Consider the following 25591-nt stretch of genomic DNA (forward strand, 5'->3'; position numbering starts at 1 on the left):
AATATCACTTGAAAAAATAGTATCACTTGGTTTCCGGGCAATGGATACCACTACAGATCAAATTACATCACAAAAAAATTCTTGAGGCACTACTCAAATGCTTTGGAGAGATCTAATCTCTTCATACTTAACCCACAACTCTTCAAGGCCTTACTTTTCTGAATTATAACATTATAATTTACTGGACACAGAGCAGAGGAAACCCATCAGCCTTGAAACTGTAACAGGGAAGGGACTCTGTGATTGGTTCACTTCTGTATTCCCAACATCTACTTAGGGCCGAGCATACATTCAATGCTCAATAAAAACTTACTGAATGAAGGTAGATTTAAGTGTTTTATTGAATGGACTATTACCTGTCTTGCTGCTCTGACATTTTGGGTATAATGCCTGTTTTTATCATTGGAATTTGATTTCTATCTTTATTTAATGTAAATCAGAGAACTCTTCTAAGAACTCTCTACCTTTTTCCTGTATTTTAATAAAAATTCCAGAAACAGCAGTCTTGCCCTCTTAGAAATAAGTAAGTAGACGTGAAAGAGTACATTAAGGTGAACAAATGACCGAAAAGAGTCAAGTGAGTGGACTGTTTCTCAAAAACAGCTGCTGCTGCTAAGTCACGCCAGTGGTGTCTTCTTGAAAACAGCAGATGAGGCTAAGTCTGGAGCCACCAAGATCCCAACAGTCAGGAGTAGCAGTGCCCAGCTTAGCTCAGTTAGTCATGTCTGCCTCTTTGCAAGCCCATGGACCGCAGCATACCAGGCCTCCCTGTAGCAGTGCTACAAGTCCCAGAAATCACAGGTGACCAGGGAAGGCCGTGCTGGCCAGGTATGCATCTCTATTCCATCCCTTTGGCAATGCAAAGCTAAACAAAAAAAATCTATGCTTTAAAAACAGCTCTTTCCAAGACAGAGTCATAGATCTCAGAGAGTCTCTAAATTCTGGTGGGTTAATCTAAAGGTGAGTCCAAACATACCTGAGTCATAGATAACAAAGTTCTACAATCAGTCAACAAGGCAAAACGCTCGGAGATATTAGGTGAGGAATGGGGGAACATGGAGAAAAGGAGAAAGGCAGGAAAAGCAACTAAACAGAAGCTCCATTAAAGCTCAAAATGTGACTCAAATTTGAAAAGTCCTGGTGAACCACATCTTCTGAGCCAGTTTTCTTATAGCTAGAATTAGGAACTATCTAGTAAGTATATAATCAAATATGAAATTTAGATTTTAAAAAAAGTTCCCAATTTTATGTTAGGAAGTAATATACTTTTTCCAGTTTTTCAGTTACATAAAACACAAAACCTTCCTATATTTAACTCTCCTCAGTTGCAAAGTTTTAAAACAATTTTAGAATCTAGGCAAAATTTTCCTAAGAATCATGAAATACTTTAATCATTCTTTAAAGCTATTTTCATTTTTAATGGACACCAGAGTTTGGTTTGTCTTCATTTAATAGAGTTTATATACTTTTTAAAAACTTAATCTTTTTTTAATTCAGTAAAACAGAAGAGAATTACCTGTGTACCCTATCACCCCAAAATAACAGCCATTAGTGTTTAGCATCAGTTTATTTAGAAAACCAAGTGCGTATATTTACACATGCTATTTTCTCAAATCCCTCATAGCTTTTAACTTCTCAAAGAGATTAAAGAATGAAAGTTAACCATAGAGTTAGTGTAAGATGCCCATTTCATGGATGAGAAAACTGAGGCTCAGAGAAGCAAACTGACTTGCCCAATAAACTTAACAGCAATCAACAGAACCCTGAAGAGCAATGTACTATCTCCCAAATTCCTGGTTTAATATTCTTTCAAACACCATTTGATTTTTTATTTCCCTAAGGTATTCCTTCTCCATTAATTTATTTACCCAGTCAAACACTGTGAGCCAGGGGTCTGAGGGACAGAGATACAAAAGAAATATAACTGCTCCTCAAGTCCAGTGGAAATACAGATACATACACGTAAATACACTTTTTGTTAGCTAAAATATGATCATCTCTTTACTTGGTGTACCTACAAAATGCCGTTGGGAGAATGTGGCCACGTGAGACAAGCGTGCCTTGAAGAGAAACGGCATTTAAGGTAATCTCGAAGAATAAATCCATGTTAGCCAGAGAGATGCTTACTGAGGTTTGCGGAGGAGAGTGAGGGGACAGACAGCCCCTGAACACGGCACTGGAAGGCAGGAGGCATGGTGGGGTAGAGAAGGACGGAGACCTTGGAAGAAAGGAGTTCAGATTTTACCTACAGGAATTAAAGAGCCACCAAACATTTCTAAGAAAGGTTATCTCATAACTAAAATTTATATTTTACAAAGATCATTCTGGTACCCATGAGTGGCACAGAGGAACAGTAAGAAAGGGACATGAACAAAACCAGAGCAGTAACAGAGAGGGCAGGAGAGATATGTATGGTTAGAATTAACAGGCTACTTGATAAGAAGACAAAGTAAGGAGTCTTAAATAAATTAAAGATGGTGTTGCCACTGGCAGTATGGAATACCTTCATATTTTTTAGGATCTGTATTTTAAATCTATAATTTAAATTGCTACTAAAATGCTACACGGTAGGCTTCTAATGGTAAGTTGCAGAAAGCAATTCAATTTTCAACCAAAACTGCCAATATGAGTGAGGAATGGAAAGAAGGGGGAAATAAAGCCTAAAAATTTTGATCTGTTTATGAAAGCTAGATTCTAAAAGAAGACAAAGTAGAAATTGAAAAGCACTGGCAACAGCGACTAACAAATCTTTCTGGAAAAGATTTTAACTTCAGAAACCATTTTGGAAGCCTACTGATAAAGAATATATCATATTTATTTTTTAATAAAATATTTCTAACATAAACATCTTAAGTGAAAGTATATCGAATGCTGTCAACTGAATTTCACAATGCACATAACTGAAACAACTTAAGATACTACAAGAAAGCAAACTATACTGGAACTTAAGAAGTGAGAAGACTTTGGTAGGCACTGAAGATATTACTTATTTCCAAGAAGAAAAATAAAATTTTCAACTTAGCCCCAGAAAAAGATTCACCTTCATGGCTAAAGATTCCTACTTCATGGCTAAAATATTTCAATTTTGGTAGAGATTATCAAAATGAAATGCCAATTTAATTGTGTTAGCTCTTTTCTTCAGAACAAATAAGCATACACCAAATCTAATGTCACCTACTACTAATATGAGCTTAAGAAAAAATTTTTACTACTCAATTGTGACTGAAATATATTTCAATACTGAATAATATAAATTCCTACTATAATAATGAGAACGAGAAATACAAACTTAAAAAAGAAACTAAAACTCCCTGGAAGGAAGGTGAGAAAAAACATCTACTCTTGAAAGTGAAGTACAACTTTCTTAGCAATGCCTCCACAATGCAAAAGTCTCAGGCTGATATGTCCCTTGTATCTCAATTTTCCAGGTACTTGAATGCTTGCTTCCTTATACACCCAACTTTCTCCTTCTTATTTTCTTATTTTTGAAATCAAAACCGTGGTAAAATGTATTACACACTCCAGAACTTTCTTAAACTGAACAGACTGTAACCTTTTCTAGAGTGCGGCATCCGTAGAAACAGCCTCCCGGGGGCATGCAGCACACGGAGCCGCGTGCATCACTCCACACACACTGCCTTGCCTTCAAAGCTTCCTGTCCCCTCCTTCAGCCCTGAGCTACTTGTCACTTCTCACTACTGTGTCTGCCTACAGCCGCTCATCACCTCATGTCTGGACTACTGCAAAACACTTCTAATTTGACAGGAAACCTAATATTAAAGCTTATTTGAACTATGTTTTTTTTAAAAAAAGACAAAACAGCTAGGACTTCCCTGGTGGCTCAGTGGTAGAGAATCCACCTGCCAATGCAGGAGACACAGGTTTGACCTCTGATCCGGGAAGATCCCACATGCTGCGGAGCAACTAAGCCCACGCGCCACAACTTACTGAGTCTGTGCTCTAGAGCCCGTGAACCACAACTACTGACCTCACACGCCTCAGCTACTGAAGCCCTCATTCTCCAGAGCGCGAGCTACAGGAGAAGCCACCGCAATGAGAAGCTAGTGCACTGCAACTTTAGAGTAGCCCAACTCGCCGCAACTAGAGAAAAGCATGAGCTTTTCTGGGTCAAAAAAGCCCAGAACAGTCAAAAATAAAAGCAATTAAACAAATAAAATAAAACAAACTAAGACATAAACAAGTGAAGTGCATGATCTTGAGTGCATGCAGAATATGAGGGTGTTTTGAAATGGTTTAATCTTACCTATTTTACTTCTGATTTCTCTTTGGTATTTCAAATAAGAAAAACTTCTGGGGAAAACTGAACTCCACAGACAGGAAAATTATTACTGAACCAAATCTTCCTAAATATGTTAATTCTTGTAAGCAACAATTTTTCATCTTTGCACTCAAATTCAAATAAAATCCATGTTATATGCTTTTTGAGCAGTAAGCATGAAGCTGTAGAATACCTTGATGTCTGCTATTTAGGTTATATTACAGTTGAAATTCTTTCCTCAAATTATCAAAACAACATTTACTTTTCTAATATTGTTACTGGTTTCAAATTTTAAGCTAACAGGATTATTATGTTGCATAAAGCTGTCCCTACCTACTATGATTTCACTAGAATACACCTCACTGATACACAAAAGGTACTTCTTTCATGCCAAATTACATTCATTCTAATAGCCAATGGTCAGGTAATTACAAGTCAGATGAACTCATATGCCTAGTTCACAAAGGAGACACATATATACTAGATAATAAAGAAATTCTTATTTCAAAATTAATCTTTCAGAGTCTCTATTTATCACGTACTTTCAACTGAATTTTGGAATTCTTTTTTCCCTTTTTTTTGGTCTTGCCCCGTGGTATGCAGAATCTTAGTTCCCAGCCCAGGGATGGAACTGCTGCCCCTTGTACTGGGAGTACAGAGTCTTAACCATTGGATTGCCAAGGAAGTCCTGCGAATTATTTTAGTTTTTTAACTCTAAAACTTATAAATAGATTTCACATTTTCTAATTTAACAAGTCACAGTAGATCAGAAACTGTAAATCATATACTCAAATCACAAATAACTAAAATTTATTTATAAGGTATTTACTCCACATTCAAAGGAGGTAGGATTGTGTATTTTAGAGGAAAAAAAGGACACGAGTTTTAATATAAACCTTAGAATATTATGTAATATATAATGTATAATTTTAATTCATGTATAACTACCCACTTAATACCAAAAGAAAAAAAAAGAGGCAAAAATAAGTTAAGGAGTTACAAATTAATGTGATTTTTATGTGATTTATATATAGTCTAGCAGGACCAACTTTGGGGCTCTTTAACAAAAAAGCAATGAAATCATGCAAATACTTCTGACAAAGTATTTCCAGAAGACTATCCACAATTAAACGGAACAAAACAAGGAGTTCACAATATTAGTGAGATCATAGCATTAAATGTCACTTCTAGGAATAAGAATTAACATGAAATGCAACAGTAAGGTATTTCTGTTAAAAGTCTCCTTGCAAAAAAAATTCCATTTTAGTATTTTCTCAAGACAAAACAAGGAAACTTAGTAACAAGTAAGGTATACCGCACAAGCGTTAAATTTTAAAACGTGCCTAAAAGGGTTCCTGCTTCTAAGTTCTAACTCTCTGGATAGGATCACAGTTCTTAAAAGGACCAACTCTGTCCCACCTCTAGGAGGGCAGAACCAGGGGGCACGCCCTGAATAGTGGTCAAGGGGGCTGACATTAACCATAAAAGAAACACTGAAGAATTCTAACAGTAGGGGTATTAAACATCTGGATAAGTTATTTGGAGCAGCTGTGAGATCTCACTCTTTAATAATAGAACAGACTCCTACCTGCTGCGGAAAGGCTGTGAAGTAAAGCTATTCAAAATCAAAACTGGTGAACTTTTCAAAATCCCATCCAGACCAAGACACCGAGAATTAAAACACATCTACACCCAGCACAACTTTCTGCAAAGCAGTACCTTTACGTCACTGGAAGATTATCTTAAAAAGTGGCTTTCTGTGCAGTGTTATGTATTCTACTAGATATCTGAGTCTTTTCTACCTGCATTCTCCTTGGTGCTACTGAACCAGAAGTTAACTGCTTTTACTTTCCAAATTTTAATTTTTAAACCAAATCCTAATTATAGCACGAGCCCAAATCACTAAACTGATTTACCTAACTGCATGACCTTGGGAAGTCACTTCTTGTAAAACTAGAGGCTTGCACTAAGATCCACCAGAATGTAACCTCCACATTCTGTTCCCAGCCCTGGAACCTGGAAGGATTAAATGCTTACCAAATGAGAGGACTGTTCCTGTTACCAAATGACAAATACAAAACAAATGCAATCATTTTTTTTCTTTTTTAACAATTGGATTTTGATCTGTATATTCCCAAACATTTTTCAGAGGACACTGAAACTGAAATTTCCTATTGGGCCAATACAAATTTATATAATTTCAGACCAGGACCTCATTTTAAAGAAATAAAACAAGTAGATTATACAAGAGCTGACAATCTTCACCTTGTTTATGACACTTTCTTTTCTCCAACCTTCTACTGTGTCCTGTCCTTTTTTCATTTGAAAGGCAGGCAGCTGGTAGGGAGAGAGTGCATTGGACTTGCAGTGAGTGGGCCTGGATCCTAGTCCCATCTCTTTCATGAACTGACTCTGTGGGGACATGTCACTTCCCCTTTGGGGCTTGCCCGCTTGTGTATGTAAAACCGAGGAGACAAACTAAGCATTAATTTCTGAAGTCTTTAAAGGTAGGATTCTCCCTTCATTCTATTATCCTATTCCCAATGCCTTGATTCAGCCCTTGCAAGCCACATCTTTCCTAGCTTGTACAAGAACCTCAAATTTGTCTCTTTCTTTATTTTTCTTTTTTATCTTAAAATGAATTCAATCTTAAGCCATGAGTTGAGTAGAATGAAAAACACACTGTCTTTGAAGTCAGAGAGACCAGTTTCAAATTCAGATTTTGCCACTAGCTAAGCACAGCTCTAAAATAGTGATGTTATTAAGTACCTCACTGGGGATTAAGTACAATGTATAAAGCACCTAACAGCACCTGACACCGTACAGATGTTCAAAAATGATCGGTGCTCCTCCCTATTTCCCAAGATCAAATGCCTCAGGTTCCCACTGTCGACAAGGATGACCAACAAGCTGCACAAGCAGCATGCAAGTAGATTTGTAAAACTACAGAGGCAACAACTGGATTAAATATTCTCACCAGGTTCCCATGTGCCTGTATCCTTGTCAGTCTTCTGGGTAAAGCATCCTCAGTCACCAGTAGCACCCCCCACCTCCCACTGTGTGACCCTGCAAAATTAGATGGTAGAGCCAAATCCACAAGTCAAGAGGAAATGAAAGCTTGACACGGGTCTTCAGAAAGTCATAGATTCTCTAGATTTTACGTGAAAGCAAACTCCTCAGCCTGTCATTCATGTGAAAGGAAGCCAGTTCCAATTCTCAGTGTTTAAATATTCAGGCAGGTCAGCTAATGTTAGTATTTAAACATACATTAGTACAGTTAATGTTAAAGTACCACCAAGCATTATAATTTAGTCTGATTTTGCAATTCCAGGAAATTAAAAAGTGTGATAAAAGAAAAAATAAGAGTAAATTTTTTCACAAAATGAGGATACACTGAACTTTGAAGAACTATAAAAGCAGCTTCAGAAAAAGCAGTGGCTTTCTTCTTGATTTCAAAACTGGGTCAGAACTAAAAGGAACAAGGAGAAGAGTGATGGGGGCTTGCAAACAGAAGCTTATTTCTTAAAGTGATTTAAGTACAGTTATTTAATTATATGGGACCTTTCCCCCAAAGTAGGAATAATTACAACCGTCACTTCCATACACTAGTCAGTGATACAGCTGAGTTACTGGGTAACAGAGGGCAATCAATCAAGTGTGTGGAAGTCTGGAAACCAAAGAGATCTTGTGAAGAAATCTAGTTTTTTGAAGTGCTACTTTCTTTCCCAAGCTACTTCAGCCCATGCTGCCAAAGCATGTGACTAAAAAGACAGAATATTATTTATGAAAAAATCCTTTCAGGAGGCTTAGCTTCATTAAGAATTATCAAAATTCACATCTCTACTTAAAAACCCAAACCACTAGAGTAAGCCAACCTGCTCTACTGAACCTTTGAAATGTACTATGCAGCAAATCGGACCAAAATCCCTATCATGAGCTGTCATTTTTCTGCAAAGGAATTATTCACCAACACTGTTGCTTCTGGTTGATCCTTTTTTTAAAAACAAAAAAGAGAGGTAAAGTCTGTTTTCTCCCTCATGTTCTTTGCTCACATCTCAAACTACACAGAAGGAATCGTCTCCACCCAGACTTGAGATCTCTGATCGAAGCCATTCACCTAAGATGGCCCTTTCTCCTTAACAGACTCCTCCAGTCCCTTTATTTCCCACCCTGTCCCTGTCCCTCCGCAGAGCACCCTCATTGCTACAACCCCTTTCTCCAGTCTAGCTTTCCCTCATTTCTGACTTAATCGATGACCAGTACCCAGACTTGGTCCCAGCTTCATCTTCCAACTCCAGTCCCAACACTGCTGAGCCCCTCCTCAGCTCTGACTCCTGTCCTGGCCTCTTATCTCCCTTTCTCAGTCTAATCCCCATGGCTTTAATACCTGATTTTATCGATGACGCCCCAACCCACATCTCATATTAATTATTGTCATTCCTGGCCTTTCCCCAGTCCCTCTTCATTTTAGACCCCAAACAATCTCTTTTTTCTGGTCCTTGGCTAAAACCCAAATCCCATGGTAACCTCAAGTCCTCCCTCTGACCCAGCAAAGGCCTTTACTCTCGCTGGCCCATCCCACTTTTTCTCTGACTCTGAACCTGGTGCCTTCCCCCACTCTTTCACTGAAACCCTGGGCCACGAAATCTCAGGTCCTTGCCTAGTCTACTAGTACCCCATTTCTGACCGCCTGATAACACGCGCCATCCCCCATCACACTCTCCAGGCCAATGTGTCATCTTCCCCCATCTCGGGGATGCCAGCTTTGGACCCTCCTCCTCATCCCCTTCCCAGGCCTGCCCCGTTGGTGACCTCAGCTCAAAGCCCGAGAGACCCCTCCCCACCCTGCCGCGCAGCCCTGCCCCGCATCCCCAATTCAATTTCATCAGCCCTTACTCTGTGTACTCCATTCCCCACCTGACCGCAGCCCGGTGGCCTCCGTCCTGACGAACCCGTTGCTCCATTTGCCCTTTCTCCGTGCCTCCCCTGCTCCACACGCCCTCCGCACTTCAAGCCCAGTGGGGTGTGTCCCCTCCCCACGGAACTCCAGCCCGCTGGCCTCTCCCACGGGGGTCACGGGTCGCCCCTCCTCACCTCGGCGTCCACCACCTCGTGGTACGCGGGCGGGGGGTCGAACCCGCCGCCGCCTCCGGTGCTCCCGCCGCGGGAGGGGCCGTCGCCGCCGCCGCCGCCGTCGCCCCGCGAGCCCCCGCCGGGCCCGGGGCTGGGGCCGCCACCGCTGTCCATCGGCTCGTAGCCGCCGTAGTCGAGGCCCGGCCGCTCGTTGGTGAGCAGCGCCACAGCTTCGTTGATGTCGTTCTTGGCCAGGCGCAGGGCCTTGCGGATGGTGGCGGGGTCCGAGAAGCCCATGCACAGAAGCGTGGTCATGTGCTGCTCCTCCTCCGATTCCATGGCTCCGGCCTCCGGGCCCCGCCGGCCGGCGAGCAGCGAAGCTGCGGGTCCGGGGCCTGGCGGGCCCAGCGGCGCTGCCTCTGCGCCGTCCCCGCGCCCGGGCGGGCCCTTGCGCTCCTGGGCTGCGCGCTCCGCGGCCGCCGGGCCAGGTTGGGCGCGGGCGTGGGCACCGCGAGCCGAGCTACGGCAGTGGGGCGCTCAGGAGCGGCAGCGGCCCGGCCCAGCCCTGCGCGCCGCCATGTTGGCCTCCTCCTCCGCCTCCGCCTCCTCCGGCCCGCGGGGCCGCGCCTCCGCTCCCGGAAGCCGCACGAGCCGCCGCGGGGCCCGCAGGTCACGGGTGAGGGTTGGGGGCTGATTTTTCTTTCGTTCTTTTTAAAAAAAAAAAAAAAAAAACAGAGGCAACAAGGGAGGGGCCGGCCGCGCAGCGTCTAGGTCGAAAGGGCCGCCATGAGGGCCAGGCGGAGGCGATGGAGGGTTCGCCGCCGCCGCCGCCCGCCCATTCCTCCAGCAACAGGTTCCCCCGGGATCGGGAGGGGCGGGAGTGAAGCACAGCTCGCGGCGCGGAACATCCCAGAGCCGGCGATCTTGCCCTGCGCTGACGGCTGTTCCCTCCGAACCTCCCCGGAGTCCCCGCTGGAGTCCCGCTCCCGGACTCGCTCGCCCCGGCGCGGCCCGGAACGCACTCCTTCCTAAACGCAGTGCGCTTGGCCGCTGCTGTAACCCACCCCCAACCCGGTCTGACAGGGACCGCAGTCCTGAAGGAAGTCCTTCAGCCACGCTGCCTGAAATACCCTTCAGCGCCCACTTTAATTCATGCCACAAACCGGGCAAATCGACCCACTCGGGCTGAAATGCACCATACTCTTGACCTAAATCCTCCCAACTTTCGCTGAAATCACCCTTAACTGGTTTAAGTGAATTCCCAGACCTTGTTGAATTTGCCTTCCGTCCTTGACTGACCACCACCTACGTACCCCCGGCTAACCTGAGTGGACTCTACCAAACACATGCCAGAGCCCCCTGAGAGTCTGAAACATATTTTTACAATCTGAACTCTAAATCCCAGTGCTCTCTCTGTAAACCTCCCAAAACTCCAGACTGCATCTCCTTCCTTCAGCCTCTGACTCATCCCAGCACCTTGGACCTCTGTTCCCCTCCTGATACCGACCCACCCACGTTTTAGTGCACTCTAACTCAGGATTCCGGCTATGTTTCTGCCTTTTGAGGGGGGACTGTGCCCCCTCTTTTCTATATCCGTTGCGGGAGGCGACAGCACCCCTGTGGATTTCCACCTTTGAGCATTCCCCTTCCCCTTCAGAGACTGCTTCCTTTGCTCTCTCTTTTCACTTTTAGCGTTATTACCCAGGGGGCATATCTTTGGGCCACTGACTTTACCATCTAAGCCCTGGTTCTTCCTATTTCCCCGCTTCAATTTCCTTTAATTCATGCTTCTCCTAAGTTATTTCCCTACCCTCTCCCAAGATCCTGATGCTTTCCCCTTATCTCACTACATGCTAAATTTAGTCCATCTCCTAATACCCTGACCCTGGTTTTTTCCTGAACCATGAAGTCCATCATCTATCTAACCTTTGTCTTTCTATCAAATCCTTCTGTTGCCAACCCAGGCACTCACTAAAATCCCCATTTACCCCAAATCTTAGATTAAGGGTGGTACCCAGAAATTTTCTCTGCAGTCTATTAGTATCCTTTTCCCTGGACCATGAGCCTTACTTGCTGTCTACATTTTTAAACACCAGCAAATTGATTTACAGGGTGAATTTGTCATTGTTAGTTAACATGTAAATGAAGTAACTGTGTTTCTTGTACTGGTTAAAGACTAGATTATAGACCAAAGACTAGGACTGATATGCAAAGGAAGTAAAGTTTTCTAAATGTGTTAATGAAAATAACAAAACTCTCTTCCATCTCTGAGCAACAAAAAAGAACTTGCTAAGGAAGAAAGCTTATAATTGGATCAGATCACAATGTGTATATTGAAATAAAATGTTATTAAGTGTTATCAACTTCTAGGTATTCAATGACATTTTAGATATTTATCTGTGGTATATGAAGAACAAAAGTAATCTGAATCAACCTAATCAACCTGTCATAGAGTACCTGCCAAAGGTGTTTAATTTTGCAACAAATATATACTTAGTATTTGTCAGGTGCTAGGAGAAGGCAATGGTAGCCCACTCCAGTACTCTTGCCTGGAAAATCCTATGGACAGAGGAGCCTGGTAGGCTGCAGTCCATGGGGTTGCTAAGAGTCAGACAGGACTGAGCGACTTCACTTTCACTTTTCACTTTCCTGCATTGGAGAAGGAAATAGCAACCCACTCCAGTGTTCTTGCCTGGAGAATCCCAGGGACGGGGGAGTCCGGTGGGCTGCTGTCTATGGGGTCACACAGAGTTGGACATGACTGAAGCGACTTAGCAGCAGCAGCAGGTACTGTTCTTGGCTTTAAACAGTAGATAAAATGTGAAGATGGCAAGGGGATCATATTCAATATTGCCCTATGTTTAAAGAGTTAAATCAATGACCAAATTAAGAAATAAGTTATAAAGGAAGAGAAAGTAGCAGGTAAAGAAAAAAATTGCCACTGAAATTCAAAATAGAACTCAAGAGGTAATGAGACAGAGCCGACCAATTCAGATGGCACATAAAAAGACTCATCAACAGTGGCAGGTTTATAGAACATGACAGAGGAAGCTGTGCTGAACTGAGAAGAGGAAGCAGAGAAAAAGTCTGTGATAAAAACTGGAAAGGAGCCATAGCAGGCTACGAGAAACAAGGAAGGCCATTTTTGAACCCAATTTTGGAGTGAGTGAAAAGCCAGAGTGTCATTTGAGGATGCTGGTAGTATAATCACACTTTTTTTTGCATGTAAGAAAGCAAGTAAAAACGTTAAACTCTGTTGAATTAGGATAGGAGGAGAGGGACCTGTGGTATGAATATTCATACCTTCACTTACATTTTTATTTTTATTGCAGTAATATCTTGAAAATGTTAAAGGACCCTCCAAGATAAATATTTAATTCACATTTATCCTTATTTAGAAACTTTAAGAAGAAAAAGAAATAGCTTGGTCTGGAAGAGAAGTATAATGGACTGTCTTGAAGATAATATATGAGAGGTTTCTTGTAATAATTAATAAGTAATTTTTTTTAAAGTTATTGAATGTCAGTTTTGAGCCAGGCCAAGGACTTAGGGAGACAAATGTGAGCAAAATACACATAGTTTCTGCCTGTTTAGAACTTTAAAGGCTTTACAGAGAGAGAAACAGTAATCATAAAATGTGATAGGTGCTTTGATTGGAGAATTTCAGAAAGTAAGGAGCAAATTTCTTGCCCTCTATGGGCATAAATTACCAAATCTAGGAAATCTAGAAAGTTTTCCAAAGGAAATGTTATTTGAACAATAATGCGATAGAAAGTAGGAAAGCCAGGAAAAGGAGTGTAAGATGAGGAGAGGGTTCAAAGGAATAGGAACAGCATATGGAAAGGACCTGGAGTACTTAAGAGGGAAACAATTTGGGGGAACCTATGGCTGATTCATGTTGAGATTTGACAGTAAACCACAAAATTCTATAAAGCAATTATCCTTCAATAAAAAAAAATTGTTTTTTTTTTTGAGTGGAGATTTTCCAGGTGGCTCAGTGATAAAGAATCCTCCTGCCAATGCAGGCAACATAGGAGACGAGGGTTCAATCCCTGGGTCAGGAAGATCCCCTGGAGTAGAAAACGGCAATCCACTCCAGTATCCTTGCCTGGAGAATTCCATGGACAGAGGAACTTGGCGGGCTGCAGTCCATGGGGTTGCAGAGAGTTGCACATGATTGAGCACACACACATGCATGAGAAAAAGTCAGTGGAAAGTGGCTGGAGTGTAGAGTTCTAGAGAGGTAGCAGTGAGAAAGGAATCTAGAAGCAAATGTAAACAGACACCAGATCTGAGAGGGCCACCTAAGCTGTGACAAGGAGTTTGAACTTTATTCTGAGGGAGTGAGAAGTCACTGAAATGTTTATGTAGAGGAGAGAGGTAATGGATGCTATTTAAAAATTTAAGACCAACCTAACTGAAGTGTAGAGAATGGTGTAGAAGAGAGGAAGAGTGAAGATGGGGATTTTATTTAGGAGACAAGACCATTTAGCCTTCCTAGGTGACCTTTGAAATGAAAATGTAGAGTTTTCTTATTCCATCTATGATACTGATCTTTTTGTTCTTGGTTGTGTCGAGGGGTGGTTTTCCTTATACTTGTTTTCAGTGGAGTTTGTAGGGATTTTTGAATATGTGGTCTGAGATCTTTCATAGCTTGGAAAATTCTTGGCTATTGTTTCTTTATGTTACTTCTGTTTCCTTCTCTCTCTTCTCCTCCTGGGACTTCAGTTAAATAAACATGAGGCTCTTTTCATTGAATCATATCTGTCTCTTCTGCTTGTTTCTGTGTTTTTTATTCTTTTAACTCTGCCTGAGTCTAGATTTTTTTTTCTGTCCTTTCCTCTAGTTCACAAATTCTCTCTTCAGCTACACACCTAGACAGTGTATTCAAAAGCAGAGACATCAGTTTGCTGACAAAGGTCCATATAGGCAACACTATGGTTTTTCCAGCAGTCATGTACAGATGTGAGAGTTGGACCATAAGTAAGGCTGAGCGCCAAAGAATCGATGCTTTCGAATTATGGTGCCAGAGGAAGACTCTTGAGAGTCTCTTGGACAGCAAGGAGATCAAACCAGTCAATTCTAAAGGAAATCAACGCTGAATATTCATTGGAAGGACTGATGCTGAAGCTCCAATACTTTGACCACTTGATGCAAAGAGCCGACTCATTGAAAAAGAATCTGATGCTGGGAAAGATTGACGGCAAAAGGAGAAGGGGCAGCAGAGGATGAGATGGTTAGATAGCATCAGGGACTCAATGAACATGAATTTGAGCAAACTCTGGGAGATGGTGGAGGACAGAGGAGCCTGGCATGCTACAGTCCATGGGGTGGCAGAGTTGGACATGACTTAGTGACAGCCAACAATGATAACAAAGAAACTGTACCCATTCGTTAGCTGTCCTTATTATATCTCCTTATTCTCCCCAGGACTTCCCTGGTGGCTCAGATGGTAAAGCATCTGCCTACAATACGGGAGACCCACGTTTGATCGCTGGATCGGGAAGATCCCCTGGAGAAGGAAATGGCAACCCACTCCAGTACTCTTTCCTGGAAAATCCCATGGACAGAGGAGCCTGGTATGCTACAGTGCATGGGGTCGCAAAGAGTTGGACATGACTGAGCGACTTCACTCACTTTATTTTCGCCAGTGCTGAGCAAATACAAATCGACTTTCATTCTCTATAGATTTCACCTATTCTATAAAATTCATGTAAGTGGAGTCTTACAATATGTGGTTTTTTTGTCTGGCTTCTTTTGCTTAGTTTAGTGTTTTCAAGCTTTATATTTATAGCATACATTAGTACTTTGTTCCTTTTATGGCTGAGTAATAACATTTTGTATATCCCTTCATAATGAACATTTGAGTTGTTTCTACTGTTAGGGTATTATGAATAATGTTTCTGTAACCACCTATGTGAAAGTTTTTGTGTGGTCAGACGTTTTCATTTCTCTTGGGTGTATACCTAAGAGCAGAATTTCTGGGTCAAATGTTAACTTAGTGTTTAACTTTTTGAGGAATTGCCAAATTGTTGCCAAAATAGCCTAACCAATTTATAGTCTCACCAGCAGTATATGAGAGTTCAATTTCTCCACATTTTCTCTACTAGTTATTATAATCTGACTGTTTGATTATAGCCATCCTAGTGGGCATGAAGTGTTATGGTTTCAATTTGCTGTTGCCTGATGACTAATTATGCTGAGCATTTATTCATGGGTTTATTTGGCATTTGTATATCTTCTTTGGAGAAAGGTGTATTCTAAGTCCTTTGTTCCTTTTTGAATCGAGTTATCTTTATTATTAAGTTGCAAGAGTTCTTTTATATTCTAGATCTAAATCCTTTACCAGCTTTATGATTTGTAAGTATTTTCTCCAACTCTGTGGATGTCTTTTCACTTTTTTGGTAGTATCCTTTGAAGCACAAAAGTTTTAAATTTTGATGAAGTCCAGTTTATATTTTTTCTTTTGTTGCTATGCTTTTGATTTCATATCCAAGAAATCATTGCCAAATCCAATGTTATGAAGTTTTGCATTGATATTTTCTTCTAAGAATTTTATATTTTTGGCTCTTACATTTAGGTCTTTGATGCATTTTGACTTAATTTTTGTATTAATCTATGATGTGAGGTAAAGGTCCAGTTTCATTCTTTTCATTTGGGTATCTAGTAGTCCCAATTCTCTTTGATGAAAAGACTGTTCTTTCCCCAATGAATGGTATTGCATCCCTGTCAAAAATCAAACATAAACACATGTGTTTATTTCTGGAATCTCATTTCTATTCCATTGATCTATATGTTTATCTTTATGCCTGTACTACACTCTCTTGATTACTGTTTCTAACTAGTAAATTTTATAATCAAGTGTGAGTCCTCCAACTGGTTCTTCTTTTTCAAAATTATTTTGGCCATTCCGGGTTCCCTGCAATTATAAATTAATTTTAGAATCAGTTTGTCAATTTCTACAAAAAGTCAGCTGGGATTCTAATAGGGAGTGCACTGAATCTGTAGACAAATTTGGGGAGTATTACCATGTTAACTGGAACTTCTGGAACTTCCCTGGTGGCTCAGACGGTAAAGCGTCTGCCTGCAAGGCAGAAGACCTGGGTTCAATCCCTGGGTCAGGAAGATCCCCTGGAGAAGGAAATGGCAACCCACTCCAGTACTCTTGCTTGGAAAATCCCATGGACAGAGGAGCCTAGTAGGGGTTGCAGAGTTGGACACGACTGAGCGACTTCACTTTCACTTTCACCATGTTAACGACACTGTTTCAATCTGTGAACATAGACTGTTTCCATTTATTTAGATCATCTTTAATTTTTTTCAGCACTGTTTTCTACTTTTCAGAGTATAAGTCTTATACTCCTTTAGACAGATTTATACCTAAATGTTTTACTCTTTTTTGATGCTACTATAAATGGAGTTGTTTTATTAACTTCATTTTGGATTATTTGAATGCAATTATATGATTGAATTTTGTATGTTAGTCTTGTAAACTACAACCTTGCTTGCTGAACTTATTAATTATACAGTTTCCTAACATTTGTCTTGGGACTTTTTATATACAAGATCATGTTTTCTGTGAATAAAGACAGTTTAATTTCTTTCTTTTCCAGAAGATGGATGCCTTTTGTTTATTTTTCTTGCCTAATTGCCCTGGCTAGAACCTCTAGTCAGTCGGTGTCGAATAGAGATAGTAGTAGCAGCCATCCTTGTACTGTTCTTGATCTTAGGAGAAAAGCACGCAGTCTTTCACCGTTAAGTATGATATTCACTGTGGCTTTTTCATATATAGCTTTTATTTACGCTGAGATAGTTTCCTTCTATTCCTAGTTTGTTGAGTGTTTTATCATAAAAGGGTATTAGATTTTGTCAAATACTTTTTCTTTGTATCTTGAGATAATTATGTGGTTTGTTTTTTATTCTGTTGATCTAGGGCATTGCCTTAATTGATTTTCAGATGTTACACCAATCTTGCATTCTGGGATAAATCCCACTTAATCATGGTGGTACTACTTTATATATGTAACTGAATTTAGTTTGCTAATATTTTGTGTAAGAACACAGTGATGGTGGTTCAAACAGTAAAGAATCGGCCTGCAATGCAGGAGACCAGGGTTCAGTCCCTGAGTTGGGAAGATCCCCTGGAGGAGGGAATGGCCACCCACTTCAGTAGTCTTGCCTGGAGAATCCCTTGGATAGAGAAGCCTGACAGTCTATAGTCTATGAAGTTGCAAAGAGTCAGACACAACTGAGCAACTAACACAATATTGGAGGAAAAGAGCAATTACTTTTAGAGGAACTCTTAGAGGAATCTAGATTCTGATTGTTTCCTGAAAAAAAAAAAAAATCGGTATGTAAAAATGGAGAAAGCTAAAAGAAGAAAGAGGAAGAGGTAATTTTTAAGTTCAAGGTTCCTCCCACCCTTTAGTAAAGAAAGTATATTTCCAAATGAGGTGTCATTGAAAAGTTAATATGATGTCTTTCCATCCAGAAGATGATGCAACTGACCTGATGGCAGTCCAGCTTAGCTTTTGGATAGTTTTCCAGCAGCAGCAATGGGTTTTCCTGAGCCCCCATGACTAATGGGCAGATGTATCCCCTGTGTGTGCACATTGATTGCACTGCCCTCTCTTTGGGAAGCTTTTCACCTGTAGGGGATGAGCTAGGAATCCAGCAGTCCACAGCATGAGGAAATGCATGCTATCGGACTGTGGTTTGAGTGGGAAATAGGGCCAAGGTTTTGACTGCCAAACTGCCTTCTCCTGAATTTGTTAGGCACTAAACAGCTATTAAATATTGTGAGTCTGGGAATAACGTGATGGAAGATGTACTTTAAGATTAAACTGGCATTAGTGTATTGAATGTAAGAGATCAAATAAACAGCTATGAGGTGAGAATGAAAAGAAGTACGTAGAAGATAGAGTCTTTAAGATTTGGCAATTGGATTTTATGATCAAGAACAAGAAAAGACTCCACGATTTTAAGAATGGATGATCTGAAGTCAGGATTCAACCAGAAGGGTAGGTGATAACTTAGGCTTTAGATGAATTGACAATTAATTAGGAAAGTTTGGCTTCAGACTTCACCAATCATATCATATGCATACAACTGGGAATAAAGCAGTTACAGCTGATAAGCATTTATAAGGCAAGGAGACTGCTGCTAAGTCGCTTCAGTCGTGTCTGACTCTGTGCGACCCCATAGACAGCAGCCCACCAGGCTCCTTCATCCCTGGGATTCTCTAGGCAAGAATACTGGAGTGGGTTGCCATTTCCTTCTCCAATGCATGAAAATGATAGTGAAGTCGCTCAGTCGTGTCTGACTCCTAGCGACCCCATGGACTGCAGCCTACCAGGCTCCTCCGTCCATGGGATTTTCCAAGCAAGAGTACTGGAGTGGGTTGCCATTTCCTTCTCCGGGCAAGGAGACTAGAGCTATTTAATTTGGAAAGTGAAAAGATTTTACAAAAAGAGAAAGATGAAAGGAGTCATTTATTTCTCTGATGACCTTGTTCCTGGCCTTTAGCTCAGCATACCCACCTGCACATGACACTACATGGCAGCTCAAGAAAGCAAAGCCTGTTCAGGCAGAGGTGCCTCAAGCACACACTCCCATTTTTATTCTGCTGATGCTGCTGCTGCTGCTGCTAAGTCACATCAGTCGTGTCCGACTCTGTGCACCCCCATAGATGGAAGCCCACCAGGCTCCTCCGTCCCTGGGATTCTCCAGGCAAGAACATTGGAGTGGGTTGCCATTTCCTTCTCCAATGCAGGAAAGTGAAAAGTGAAAGTGAAGTCGCTCAGTCGTGTCCGACTCTTAGCGACCCCATGGACAGTAGCCTATGCGGCTCCTCCGTCCGTGGTATTTCCCAGGCAAGAGGACTGGAGTGGGTGCCATCGCCTTCTCCTACTGGGCCTCATTTCCATCTCCCTATTCTTGGTTAGCGGGTCCTGTACTCCAGCTTTCCATATTGTGGCTAATCTACCTGTGGCCTCTTGACCATAGTAATGTTTAGTACCCCTTCCTGCACATTGGAGCCCTCTGTCCATGGGTTCAGATTTCAGTAATCTCACAATTTCCAGTACAAGACTTCCTCTGCTAGCTCAGCCCTTCAGAACCCTCCTGCTCAGGCTGACCCCAGAATTCCTATCAGGAGATAAGAATTGGGCAGTTTATCTCAATTATATTTTCTGAAAAACGTACAGTCATAATATAACAGCTTACAGCTCTCTGATTAAAATTTTGAATAAGGAATATGTTTGCCTTGATAGTAGTGTTGAAACTCAGTTGTTCAAAAGAGAAACACGGACACCCCTCTCTGTAGGTGAAAACTCAGGATTTGAGGCTTTTAGTTCCTCTGAAACCAGGAGGACCTGGCTGTCAGGATTTAGCGTCATTTCAACATGGATTTCAACACGATTTAGAAGTCTGTTTCGTTTCCCTAATGCTGACTCCCCAGTATGGATTAATTTTCTAGGGTGTTGTGCTAATTATAGGCTAGCGGAACTAATGGACTAAATCAAAATGGCAACAAGTGAGAAAGTAGCAGAGGCTCTGGGTCTGCTCAGATGCAGATGTGTTTATAACTTCACAATTGTATGGTTACTACTAATTAAGTATTACAGTGATCCTCAATTTTCAAAGGCGTCCACCGTCATTTTCTAGTTAACCTTTCCCATCTATTACCACATCCGTTTTATGTGGAGGGTGGAGCTGATAAATTACTTGCCTGAAGTAATGTCTGTGGTAAAGCAAAATTATACTTTTTTTTTTTCTGAATATCTTCTTCTTTTTATTTTATTTTTTTTTCCCTATTTGGACATGTTAATTTTTTAAATATAAATTTATTTATTTTAATTGGAGGTTAATTACTTTACAATAAACGTTATGAATAATGATAAAAAATAATATATTTGTGGAGCATTTGCAGTTTTCAAAAGGTTTCCTTTCATTCTCTTGTCATTTCATTTAACACTTTCTAAGCACCCCTAAGAAGATTTCCTGTTGGTTAGTTTGAGGAGAGCACAAGAGAAGGGATTGACAGCTCGTTGACAGCTGTCTTGGTTAAATTTGAATAAGGAGGACAAAGTTGTTGCTCAGGATTCCAGAGTTCTGAGTCATACAGTCTTCACTCTTTCTGTTAGGTTTTCTTGGCATTTGAGGATCCACAGGGCAAACATTCAGTTACATTAACCTTTTGGTTTTTGAGTCTCTAGTTTTGATCCATCAAAATCTGAAAGGTAGATGAGTCTAGTGGCATGAGAGACCTTAATTTTAAAAAGATGAGATGATCCAGATATTGTTATGCCAGAATGCTGGAAGAAAATCTCCAAAAAGTGGAGGTGATTCCAGTGGCTGCCGTGAGCTGTGATTGCAGTGCCCCAGCTCCCCTCCCATTCCCCACACACCAGCCTGGGCCTTTCCTGGCCTTCACAGGCCCAGTGTCCAAATACTGCACATTCAGTCTCCCAGAACCTTGTACAGTCCCGCAAGCAGAGAATTCGACAATTGGATGGGTTCCAAAAGGTCATGGAGTCTAACATCATCACTGTACCGATGAAGAAGCTGAGACTCAAAGAACTGGCCTGACTTTTGCAAGTCCCACAGCCAGTAGTCGTCAGAAGCAGAGTGAACACCTTGCAGACATTCGCTCGGCTAGGAAAGGAACCAATGATGATGGTCGCAATCTCGCTGAAGCTGTGTTGGCCACAGTGAACTGGCTCATCAGCCAGACAGAGAGCAGTTCCCAAGATGTCTTCACAATTGCTCCTTGACACACGGTCCTATGGTCATGTTACTTGACCCAGCTGGAAATTCATAAGGCAAATTTGAAGACTCTGGGAAGTCTTGTGGGAGAGAATTTTGTTTAATCAAGCACTTCTCAAATTATTTCTTTATTTTTTTCTAACTCAAAACCTAGAAACAGCCAGTGTAATTGGTGCTCCTTTGAATACATTGAAGAATAAATAAATAGTACTTGTTGAGAAGGGCCTGTCCCAAGCAGGGTGATAGGGCTTCCCAGGTGGCTCTGTAGTAGAGAATCCGTCTGCCAATATAGGAGACATGAGTTCAATCCCTGATCCGGGACGATCCCACATGTCGCGGAGCAACTACGCGTGTGTGCCACAACTGCTGAGCCTGTTTGCTCTAGAGCCCACGCCCAACAATAAGAAAAGCCACTGCAATGAGAAGGCAGTGCACCACTGCAGTATCTGAGTAGCCCCTGCTCGCCACAGTTAGAGGAAGCCCACACGCAGCAACGGAGAACCAGTGCAGCCAAAAATAAATAATAATTTTTAAAAAGTTACTGCCACTATATTTTGGTATAAATAATAGAATCATAACCAACTAATTTGACTTCATTTTAAACGAAAAGAAAGATGGAGAGGGTAAAGAGATTTACCGAAGGACACACAGCTGGAGAAGATCTGGAACTGAACTAAACAGAGCTCACCAGGTGCTCTAGTCCAGTGCTCTCTCCGCATTCCATGTCACCACATAATCACGCCATGAAAAGGGGAGACAATGAATATAAATCTCAGCATTCACTAATTATAACTCTCCTGCTACTTTATTATAACTTGTTTTAACCTTTTGTTTTCTCGACTAGACCGTGAACTCCATGACAGCAGAAGCTACATTTACTTATTAATTTCTGCTCCATCCCCAGGACCTAGCTCATTGGAGACACTCAGTAAATACCTCTCTCCTCCGAATGACTAATGAGTGACGGGACAGTAGGAATTCCATTCCTTGAGGTGGAATAATACATCCCCTGCTCTTTCAGTAATTTCTGATGTGGTTTCTGTCACTCCACCCTCATTTTTCTCCCTTGGCACCTTCTGCGATTTCCCGGGCTCCTGTCTCATCCCAGGGTTTCCTTCGTACATTATGAAGGCACAGGGACTTCTAACTCCTGGCTGATTGATGGGGCAGTTGAAATGCTCACCTCCATTTCCCTCCTAACTCTCACTGAGAAAGTTCTAGATCCCCGGGGAAAGCTCCTCTGACCAGTCCACGCCACAGAAAGTACCACTTCCTCCTCTTCATTAATGGATGCCGAAAGGGAGATAGATCTTTTCTAAATTCCCTTGAAACCCAAGCCAGCTTTGATAAAAGGAGAAGTGTTCCCCACCGTTTATTAGTCAAACCAAATGTCCTTAGTTACTTGGCAGAAGGTAGTGTGGATGCTATGTCTCTCAGGCAGTTTGTATCTAATTAATCCAAAGGAAATGTTTGTGTGATGTACTTTTCATTTACTGAAGAAGAATACGTGTTCAAACCTTTGGAAATTCACACTGAAATTAATTTTTCAAGGTCCACGTAACCACGGCTTTGTCAAATCTTCCTTTAAAACACACTTCCTTCAAAGTATGACTAACCCTGATGAATTACACATATTTATAAATGTCATCTCTCATAGTGTTGTTGTGAAACTTAAAGAGAATGAAGTATGAAAACCAGCCAGCACCATGCTTGGCCTATCAGTTGCCTTTCCTCTTATTCTACTTCCAGCTCTTAGAGTGGTGGAAGGCAAAACTGATGAAATTCCTGTCTATATGGGCTAGGAATAGTTTTGGCTGTAAATAACAGAAAACTCATCATAGAATTTGCTTTTCCCCTCATGTAACACTAAGTCTGAAGGAGTCTGCTGGTTTGGTTTTTGTCTGGAAGACCAATAAATCCACAGCCAAACCCACTCCAGTGTTTTTGCCTGGGAAGTCCCATGGATAGAGGAGCCTGGTGGACCTCAGTCCATGGGGTCACAAAGGGTCAGACCCGACTGAGCAACTTTCACTTCACTTTAATATACACATAATGTCTTTAAAATCATACCAATTGAGCAAAGTAAGTTTCATAAAGGTGCTTCAGAGCTTATTTAAACCAAATTAGACCTTTTCTATCACAAACAGTCGGACATGACTAGCAGCTGAACAACAACAATCTTCAAAAATTCACAGGTCAATTTTGTTATTGTATTAGTCCAATGTTAAACATTTTAAATGCTTGTTCATAAGACCTGTTTTTGACAAGTTTATCTTTAGTGTATTGTTTTGTTTTCCAAATAAATACACTGAATAAAATAAAAAATCCCCAGCTAGTAGCTTTTCAATTCTCTTGGCCTTTGCCTCACCCATATTGCCTCATGGTTCCAAAATGGCTACTGCAGCTCCAGACATCATATTCATATCTGAGACAGAAAGGAAGAGTAAAAGATCTATCTAGTCTTTTCATTAGGAAAGCAAAAAGGTTTTTCAGACCACTCTCAACTGCCCAGCAGATTCATGTTCCATTGGCAACTCAGCCTCACTGTAAGTTGAGAAAATGAGTGCTTAGCTTTTTTAGTCTTTCTAGTGGAGGCAGACAAGGGAGAAGAGGTCAGAAATGGGTCTTTGGTCCACTAACTTGAAATATCGTCTGACTGAGACTTTTAGTTTGATCCTCAGTTGTTTTGCAGAAATGAGGGAGAAAGTTGAGAGTTGCTTAGTAAGATCAACTTCACTTTCCCCTCTTGTCTAATGAAAGACCCAATTTAGCATAGTTGGTTTCCATCTGGAACATATATGGGTCAGTTAAGCTGCACAGTAGATGGGGTACTGGAGCTGGCGCTTACCATCTCATGAAAGCAAATTATTAAATTTTTAGGAACACTGTGAGTCAGCTGAGAAACATAGTCATGATTAACATAGAATTATATTAACTTAAAATTAAATACATTATCTTGAAAAAGGTCATATAAGCTCCAAAAAGCTCACCACTTCCTAACATTTTAATACATTTCACTGCTAACTATGATCTTGAGATTATTTATGTCTGCAGTATCTGTGGAATTCTAAAAATGTGGTACTGTTCATTTCTTCTCATCTCTGTGTTTAGTGACAACTTGGTAGCTATAAATTGGCCATGGTGGGAGTATTTACACCACAGAAATCAGCAAATGCTACAAATCTGTTTTTTTTTTTTTTTGAGGTAGTCAGTTAGACCTTTACCAGCACTCCATTGTGCACAGTCCTAGAAAATAATAATTTGAAGAGAGGATAGGTGTGCATGGACATTTGAGGTAAGTAGGTAGGCATTTTAAAACAGTTTTCAGAGCCCTGCCAGAGATAAAACACACAAAGAGATGGTTCCCTGTGTTTTAAACCAACACAATAAGAAGGCATTCTATAGGTTGCTTATTTTTTTTGCAGGGATGCAAAGAGAGGTAGAATTTCTTCAGCTCCTGGTACTTGATTCATCCTCAGATCATCCTGTTCTCCTTCATTGCTACTTCATCATTATAAACACCCACTGCATACCTACCATGGGTTAGATTCTGAGTTTAACCAAGGGACATTAAATATGATCTCTATTCTCAAAGAAATTATTAAAATGGAATATTCACAGAAAAAAAGATATACATATTTGAAAGGAAGAAATAAAGCTGTCTTGATCTGCAGACAACAGGGTTGTCTATATAGACAGCCACAAGGAATCTACAAAAAAATTTCCCCAAACAAAACAAAATCCTATCTCTTTCCATGCTATCATACTGGTTTGCATCAATGTCCTGGATGATGCTGTCAAGAGTATCAACAATGCTGAAAAGAGAGGCAAATGACAAGTTCTTATTAGGCTGTACTCCAAAGTCATCGTCTGTTTCTGACTGTGATGATAAAGTAAGGTTACAATGGCAAATTTGAAATAATCTATAATCACAGGGCTGAGAAAATTGCTGTAAACCTCACAGGCAGGCTAAATAAGTGTGGAGTGATCAGCCCCAGATTTGATGTGCAACTCAAAAACCTAGAAAAATGGCAGAATAACCTGCTCCTGTCTCATCAGTTTGGTTTCAATATACTGATAACCTCACTTGGTATCAGGGACCATGCAGAAGCAAGATGCAAAACACACAAGAGGGAAACTCTCTTAATTCTTTTGCTAGGGATGTAATACATACATGTAAATAAAATGCCCCAGAGGAAAAAATAAAAATCCTAGAATAAATAAATTTAATAAGGTAGCAGTTTATAAGACGAAAACACCAGGAAAATCTATATACAGATAAACGTATATGAAACTGAAATTCAAAGCACGATACCAGTTACAAAAGCTCCACAGAAAAGGAAATATTTAGATAAAAATCTGACAAAACATGTACAGGATCTGTATGCTATAAATTGTAAAATGCAGATGAAAGAAAGAAGATCTAAACAAATGAGAGATATACCATTTCATTTATTGTTCATCTAGTGGTCA

At 41.0% G+C, this 25591-nt stretch overlaps 1 protein-coding gene and 1 pseudogene across 3 annotated transcripts in view; one reads left to right on the forward strand and one right to left on the reverse strand.

Moving 5' to 3' along the window:
• The window catches only part of USP24 (ubiquitin specific peptidase 24), a 167636-nt gene extending 157829 nt beyond the window's left edge, over window positions 1–9807 (reverse strand). For 2 of the 3 annotated variants that reach the window (XM_018044626.1, XM_018044619.1), the window contains exon 1: window positions 9374–9807. In XM_018044626.1, the coding sequence (XP_017900115.1) occupies window positions 9374–9691 (318 nt within the window). In that variant the 5' untranslated portion in view covers window positions 9692–9807. The other variant, XM_018044630.1, reaches the window with a different exon arrangement.
• Window positions 10139–25265, forward strand: LOC108635617 (annotated as a pseudogene).

The sequence above is a fragment of the Capra hircus genome, chromosome 3, assembly GCF_001704415.2.
Source record: "Capra hircus breed San Clemente chromosome 3, ASM170441v1, whole genome shotgun sequence".
NCBI lineage: Eukaryota > Metazoa > Chordata > Mammalia > Artiodactyla > Bovidae > Capra > Capra hircus.